At 37.3% G+C, this 8,187-nt stretch overlaps 1 protein-coding gene across 3 annotated transcripts in view; it reads right to left on the bottom strand.

Moving 5' to 3' along the window:
• Positions 1-2,055: 2,055 nt before the first annotated feature.
• recql5 (RecQ helicase-like 5) overlaps positions 2,056-8,187 on the bottom strand; it is a 29,809-nt gene continuing 23,677 nt past the window's right edge. Inside the window, exons 14-19 of one of the 3 annotated variants that reach the window (XM_067382727.1) lie at positions 7,992-8,132; positions 4,718-5,274; positions 3,360-3,396; positions 2,989-3,210; positions 2,822-2,894; positions 2,056-2,727 (exon numbers count right to left, since the gene is read on the bottom strand). In XM_067382727.1, coding sequence (XP_067238828.1) covers positions 2,627-2,727; positions 2,822-2,894; positions 2,989-3,210; positions 3,360-3,396; positions 4,718-5,274; positions 7,992-8,132 — 1,131 coding nt within the window. In that variant the 3' untranslated portion in view covers positions 2,056-2,626. Of the gene's footprint in view, positions 2,728-2,821; positions 2,895-2,988; positions 3,211-3,359; positions 3,397-4,717; positions 5,275-7,991; positions 8,133-8,187 lie in introns of those variants that run through there. The other 2 variants (XM_067382728.1, XM_067382730.1) reach the window with 2 other exon arrangements.

Genomic DNA, 8,187 nt, shown 5'->3' with positions numbered 1-8,187 from the left:
AACTCACTTATTTCGAGCAGGTTTCCCGCAGAGAGGAAAACAATGGCATGTTTAAGGTGTAATTTTAGAAGTGCCTAATAATAGCATGAAGCCAGATTTAATGAAAAGGGGACTTAATTCCTATTTGCAGTAATAAAACTGAAGACAAATGCAAAATAAGAGATGTAGGCGACCCATAATGCAGCATATCTGAGAAATGTAGTAGCCAGAGGAGAACATTAGGGTTCCTAACTCCCAGTAAAAATCCCATTCATTTTCTCATTAAGTAATTGATTTTCAATAACATACACACTTCAAGACAGACCTCAGGGGGTTAAGCGATGATATATCAATCTCTAGACGTCCCAGTGAAGAACTACACCATAATCCTGAAGAGATATCCACCAGTCAGAGATCTCATTTACTATAGTGTGCATTAGTGCCTGCCCACTTTCTCAAAGCCGTCAATTCCATATTTTTTTCCTTTAATTTTTCCCATAGAGATTTTTTCTGATTCTTCGTTAGTTTTATAAGCCATAAACCAAACCAACCAGCTACGATGTGAATCACATTACAAACTGATTTGAAGCAAACACTTATTTGAAAATGGAACAAAAAGACTTTGTCCTTGTTCAAAAAGATACAAGACTGTGTACTTAACTTACACAGTACACAGTAACTTGATGACGCCAAGTTTGAGCATGGAATCTTGGGATATGTGGTCTCCATCTCAACGGACGGTGCAAAAGAATGGGGATTGGACTCGGGAAGAAATCATGTTCATGGATGCGATTATTAACGTTACTGTAGTATGAAGCAGAGCAGGAGCGAGTGTTGTGGGAGCTGAATGAGGAACTGGAGCGATTGAGCAACACACACCTCACGAACAGCTGAACTTTTATTATGACACAGTCGCCGGCGCCTCTTCCGCTTTTCCGGTCATGAGTATGAGGTAACACAGCTCTGTTTAATATTAGATACATTTGAGAGTGTTGAAAATGATGTTATAAAGTTACTCTGTGCGTTCGCTCGGCGGCTGCTGTGAGACACTTGTTTGAGACACACTGCAGTAAGCTATTTTAGAATATCATATTAAATACTGGATGGCTTGTGTTGATAAATGGCATGCAATTCATTTTAAAACGTATTTATGATGGAGAAAATTCTGTATTACTGTAAATAAAAATAAAGCTGCATTTGATTATGCTGTTAGCTACTTGACAAAATAGTGTTTTTCTCTGAGGCATGGTAAAGCATTAAAAATTAAATTTAAACAATAAGACTAAACGTGTTGAGCTATATAACAACAATTCATTTTCTGTCTATAAATATATCAAAACAGTTGTTCCCTTGTCTATTAAAACATGTAAATAATAAAACATCTTTGTTGTTTCCATGGTTTCTACAAAATAAAACCGGAAACCGAGGTTAACACTGGTATGACGCAATTCACAGGTGACTCTCTCACACGTCCCGGAGCCTTGGTTAAAATTGCAATTTTCTCACGCTTTACAAATAGTTGGAAACATTTGGGATGTTGTAAGTACTCAAGTGAACAAAATATATAACACTGGCCTAGTGCTTTTTGGATATTTTACTGCAAAATTCTTACATATTGCACCCTTAATGAGGGAAAGAAGAACTACAATCTTATGATGCATTGCACATAACAATCGAATTAAGAGCGATGAAAAAATAAACTATTTATTTAATGTTGCTGATTATATCAATAAAAACAATATATTCTAAGTTTATTGCAAACTGTGCATTTATAATCAAACATTTAAGTATTTTGACAGCATGGGAGCACTTTCGAAGCTCGATCTGGTACGATTTGCTTGCCGCAACTCAGATTGGAATTTTCTGTACAGCATCATGGGTAATGGAGTTTTTCACCATTATTTCAGCTGTTAAACACAATTATTTTAAAAGTAAGTTGAAATAATGGGAACAGATGGCTTCAACAAAAGCATAAACCACTGACTGGCAACCATGGAGCCAGGCTGTCTTTAAAGGTTTATAAGTTAGCATTAAAAATCAATTCCCCACAGAGAAATTTTGATTATGTAATTCGCAATGCTAATGAGCAGTTCATGCACTCATAAAAGATGTTGAAACAATAGTTGTGTCCCAAATGACATAACTGTACACTATGCACTTACAAATGTGCAAATTCAGACACACTTCTTGTAATTCATCTGGGAGCTGGTTGGTTCAGGTTATGGCCTTAAAAAAAATAGAATCTTTCAAAATTAACTAATTTTAAATATATATATCCGCAACCGAGGCTGCTGAAAAACTGGTTACTGTTCTATTGAAGACAAACAAACTTCCCAATTATGCCATAAATTATTCAGCATGAAGTACTGCTCCATTTTCCATTTGTGCACTTTTGTCCTTTAATGTAGTTTTCAATACAGTTCAAGTGCATTATAAGCAGCTAATGCTACATAACAGTTATTGCGGTCCATTGCTTGTTCAGACTTCAAACATAAAACAGTTCATAATAATGTGCAATGTATGCTTAGGCCCTCAAGATACACCTGAGATATACAGCAGCATGTTGTTAAACATATGGCATCTCTGACATGAAAGGGATTGGTGGAGCTCCAGAGGTTTGGATGAAGGGACATAAAGACGGAGATCGCTATCTGCCCTCGACTTTCAAGTGTTTCCAGTCTGCCTCGCTCTCACAGCGCTGAATCTTGCTGAAGAAGCCCTTGATGAGGCTCTTTGCTTCCATCTTCACTGTGGGAGGAAATGAGAAATCATAAAACGCTAATTCAGCACTTGAAAAATGTATGATGTAGTTAGATTTTTATGAGGTTAAGGATAGTCTCACCTTGGCCTCGTTTTACAGTTTTTCCTTCAGTAAGAAGATGAGAGAGGAAACGGGCAAAGGATTTGAACAAATCCTGGGGGGAAAAGGTTTAAAAATTAAACTCATTCTAATAAAAGGTACATTCCTCTGTCTTTTTACATACTTTACATCTGAATGTAAATGATCACCTTCGTTGCAAATTTGCCCTTTTTGTAGAATGGATCCAGACATCGGACCACAATATCAGCAGCCTCCTTAAGTGTCACAGGCTTTGGTGTAATCTCAGACTCATTTCCATTCATTGTGTCAAACTTCGTCTCCTGGACCACAGGGTCAAAGGTCACCCTCTTGTTGTCCTTTATCACACAGCTGCGTTTCGCAGGAGGAGATGCCGCTCTGTCCTCATGTGACTGAGGAAAAGAAATAGATTAAAAAAATATGACTACTGACATGTCAATCAGCTCTTAATTAAGTGATAAAGGGATCATGCACTTTTTTCCCTAAGGTCAATGTTTCTCATGATATGACTCCTTTGATAAAGAATAAATTGTGATGTTACTTGTTTTGGTGGTTTTTGTTGTCCATCAGACTTCTCTCTGTTTAGACAAAAAGAAACAACGGTTCAGAACACATTCAAGTCATTTCCTCCATGATGAATTAGGATGTGTTCACACTTGTAGTTCGGTTCTCTTGGTTCATTTGATCCGGACCAAAAAAGAAAATTATACATTTTAGTCCTGGTTCACTTAGCGTTCACATTGTCATTTTTAACACCAAACCTAAAGATACAAAACAAAAAATGACTTTTATGAAGTATATTTGGTGACAGAACTCCAAAAGCAGTGCTGTGTGTTGGCCTAAATGCGATTATTTTAAGTGTGTAAATACAGTATGGTGGTTTTTTACCAGCTGAGAACTTGTGAAGGGCTGATATGTGTGAAGGAGTCAAAACAGTGGCAGGAATCCCTCCACCACAAACTAAGATCTGCTGCAAGAAGCCTGCAAGAACTGAACTGTAACAGGCAACATCGCAACTATAGCTATGGTTCCATCCATCTATTTTCATGCTCATTCTGGGGTATCGCTAGGGATGCCATGAAATGTCGACTGAAAATGGCATTTTTGTTTTTTGGCTGAAAGAGAAAAAAAAGTCTGAAAATATAAGTCCAAAATATGCCATCCTGCCCCTCAGTGTTAAAAAATAATAATAAAAAAAAAAAATGGATGGAAACACCAAAATGCGCATAAATTCTAAAAATGGCCATAAAAACCGTATGCGCTTAATTGAGTCAGATTTTTTTTTTTTTTTTATCCAATAAGAAGCGTGTGCATAAACCACAATGAAAAAAACATTTGCTGAATAAATTCCTCAATGTGCATCAAAAAAGTCATGTGACTTTGTGATGGGACAGCATAACTTGACCGATCTCGTTGCACAGTATGTAAAATAGCCTCCCAGAACCGTAGATCACGGACAAGCCACGCAATATCGCGCTCATATCGCAGATGAATCACCTTCGATAATGAACGCAATATTGCGCGGCTTGTCAGTGATCTACGGCTCTGTCTATTAAATGCCGCTCCATTTGAAAGCAGGTGATGGCGATTTAGCGGCAATCAGGGAACCGTCTTTACTGACGAAATGCGCGTGACAATCACATGCGATATATCGCCCAGCTCTAATCTTTTTACATCACGTCATTGGTCCGTGTTGCGATCATATTTCAGTTGAACCTCACCAGAGTTCGTTTGGAAACAGAAAATGTGTGTCTCGGTCTGCTTGCGCACCAGGGTTGAGATGGTAGCTAACAGAGCTATCGCACCATGGTTTGTTTTAATCGAACCAAACCTGCCAAGTGTGAACACAGCCTAAATACACCCTAAACTGCTCTGAGAGAGTGTCTTCTCCCATCATACCGCTGAAGCTCTGTGAGCTCCATGGCCGTCTCATCTCGGCTGGGCGTCTCTTCTGCAGAGGGACTCACATACACAGTAGAGTCATTCTCTGAAATGCTTTCTACATCCATGGAGGTGCTATTCATCGTTTGGAAGTCATTCAGATTTGGTGAAGGCGAGTGATGCCGAGAGCTTTCCTCCTCAGGCTCTGATATAACACTTCCTCCTTTCACCTGAGTGGCATCTACTTGTTTTTTTCCGAAATACTGTGATATGCAGCGCATGTCTTTGGCTGATTCTGCTAGTTTCTGCTGCTTCTTAGTGAGTTTTTTACTTGGGCTGCTCAGGGAGGAAGTGGAGCTGGTATTGGCTTTGATGGGGGATGAGCTGGCGGGAACTGTTTTACTGCTTTTCATCTTCTGAGTTTTTCCTGTTTCCTCCTCCTCTTCCTCACAGACAGGGTCTCCGGGTGTTTTGTACGTGGTGAGAGTCTCCTTCTTAGAGTTCAAAAGATCTCCAGCTGTCTGAAACAGGCTGGACGATCCACGAAATCCAGCGCCTACACGCTTCCTCTTCAGCTAGAATGTGAAGGACAAGACGATGACTATTTCATCATGTTTCATCATGTTTCTGCTTTTATTGTGGATAAACTTTTTCTGTTTTTACTTTTTATGGTCCAACTGAATCCCAGTGAACAAAAACAAAGTCCCGCCCAGCCATTATTTCAAACTGATATTGTAATACGGAAGATAAATGTGTTGTGAATGCAGAGATGGTTAGTTAAAGTGTTAACACTTTACAGTAAGTTGCCATTTTTTGAAATTAATGAATTCTTTAGTTAACATGAACTAACTTTTAGCACATTTATTAATCTTGTTAAATGTTAATTTCAACTATTAAAATCATAAGTTGACTAAGTTAACTAATGTTAACAAAGATTAATAAATACTATATCAAATGTAAAGTTAAAAGGTGCCCTAGAATGCTTTTTCACAAGATGTAATATAAGTCTAAGGTTTCCCCTGAATGCGTCTGAAGTTTCAACACAAAATACCCCATAGATTTTTTTAATTCATTTTTTTTAAATGTCTATTTTGGGGCATCATTAAATATGCGCTGATTTAGGCTGCTTCCCCTTTAAATCCTCGCACTCCCTGCCCCCAAGCTCGCGACTCTATAATGCATTGCATAAACAAAGTTCACACAGCTAATATAATCCTCAAAATGGATCTTTACAAAGTGTTCGTCATTCATGCTGCATGCATGCATCGATTCCTGTGAGTATAGTATTTATTTGGATGTTTATTTGATTCTGAATGAGTATGAGGCTGTGCTCTGTGGCTGAAGCTAACATTACACACTGTTGGAGAGATTTATAAAGAATGAAGTTGTGTTTATGAATTATACAGACTGCAAGTGTTTAATAATGAAAATAACGACAGCTCTTGTCTCTGTGAATACAGTAAGAAACGATGGTAACTTTAACCACATTTAACAGTACATTAGCAACATGCTAACGAAACATTTAGAAAGATAATTTACAAATAATACTAAAAATATCATGATATCATGGATCATGTCAGTTATTATTGCTCCATCTGCCATTTTTCGCTATTGTCCTTGCTTGCTTACCTAGTCTGATGATTCAGCTGTGCACAGATCCAGACATTAATACTGGCTGCCCTTGTCTAATGCTTTGAACATGAGCTGACATATGCAAATATTGGGGTCGTACATATTAATGATACCGACTGTTTACATAACAATCAGTGTTATGTTGAGATTCGCCTGTTCTTCGGAGGTCTTTTAAACAAATGAGATTTACATAAGAAGGAGGAAACAATGGAGTTTGAGACTCACTGTATGTCAACTATGAATATTTCAATTCTATGGCACCTTTAATCTTAGTCAATGCATCAACTAACATTAAATAATGGAACCTTATTGTAAAGTGTTACCCTTAAAGTTTTGTTAGTAAGTTAGTTTACTTTGTTAAACAAAAATAATCTCATAGTTTGAAGTTTAGGCCTGTTTTCAATTATCCTGTAATGCTGAATGGTTATAATAACTTTATAGTTTTAATCGATTTAATCAGTATCAGTGATACTGGCCTTCATTCTTAATACTTAGTAAAAAGATATCATTAAACAAATTGTTATGGTTATGTTCTGTAATGTTGTCTTTTCTTTTGAAATTCTATTCCATTTCCTTTAGTTCCTGTTTCACTGCTGTGTTTAGTTTCGGTTTCCCTGGTTTTATACATGCTAGTTTCCATGACAGAGTTCAAATTAAAGGAACACTCCACCTTTTTTGAAAATAGGCTCATTTTCCAACTCTCCTAGAGTTAAACAGTTGAGTTTTCGAATCCATTCAGCCGATCTCCGGTTCTGGCGGTACCACTTTTAGCATAGCTTAGCATAGTTCATTGAATCTGATTAGACCGTTAGCATATTGCTCAAAAATGACCAAAGAGTTTTGATATTTTTCCTATTTAATACTTGACTCTTCTGTAGTTACATCGTGTACTAAGACCAACAGAAAATGAAAAGTTGCGATTTTTTAGGCTGATATGGCTAGGAACTATACTCTCATTCAGGCATAATAATCAAGGAACTTTGCTGCCGTATCATGGCTGCAGCAGTGCAATGATATGAAAAACTCAACTGTTTAACTCTAGGGGAGTTGGAAAATTAGCCTATTTTCAAAAAAAGTGGAGTGTTCCTTTAAATCTTTTAATTACTACTGGAGCTGCCAGTTTGCAAAGTTTCAAATGATTATTAAACAGCAAGCACAAACTATACAAAAGCGGCAGCCATTGTAGCGCACTCAATGTCAGAATTCACTCACTCGTTTTCATTCACTCCTTTAAGTGGACTATATTAGTGGACAAATGTAGGGAATAGTGAATGAGGGTATAGGGGGCGATTTCAAACACAGCTCCTGCTTGGTTACGTCTTTTATCAGTTATCGTCATTGTTTAATGTGTGGATTGTTACTCCTGGTATTCTCTTGTGTATTTCTCTTTATGTATTAAAGACTTTAATGTTAGTATCTCTGTCAAGAGTGTTGGGATATCAATGCATGGTGACACAAATATTTAAAATATTGTTTCTACATTAATTTGGAGATTCCAAATGAATTTATCATTACAAGTTTTAAATGTTAGGTGCATGTAATTACAGAAATCTGTGTGTTAATTAGTACTTTTTTTTTTTTTTTTTTTTTTTCAATCAATTAACACACTTTTAAACATGCATTTGCATCTGTCTGTAAAGACAAACTTCAACTGGCTTACTGAGTAGACTTGAGAGGCTGAAGTGAAGCCGCCCAGATGTTCAGGTTGAGATGATGAAGAGCAGGTCGCCGACGCTTCAGTAGATTCACACTGTTTCTCCTCAGGAACACTTGCAGCTGCACTTTTCTTCATCTCTGACACCTAGACAGGGTTATATGTGAATTCCTATTGTAACATGTCACTACATTAAAGACAA

The sequence above is a fragment of the Chanodichthys erythropterus genome, chromosome 3, assembly GCF_024489055.1.
Source record: "Chanodichthys erythropterus isolate Z2021 chromosome 3, ASM2448905v1, whole genome shotgun sequence".
Taxonomy (NCBI): Eukaryota; Metazoa; Chordata; class Actinopteri; order Cypriniformes; family Xenocyprididae; genus Chanodichthys; species Chanodichthys erythropterus.
This window is presented reverse-complemented; position numbering and strand designations above follow the sequence as displayed.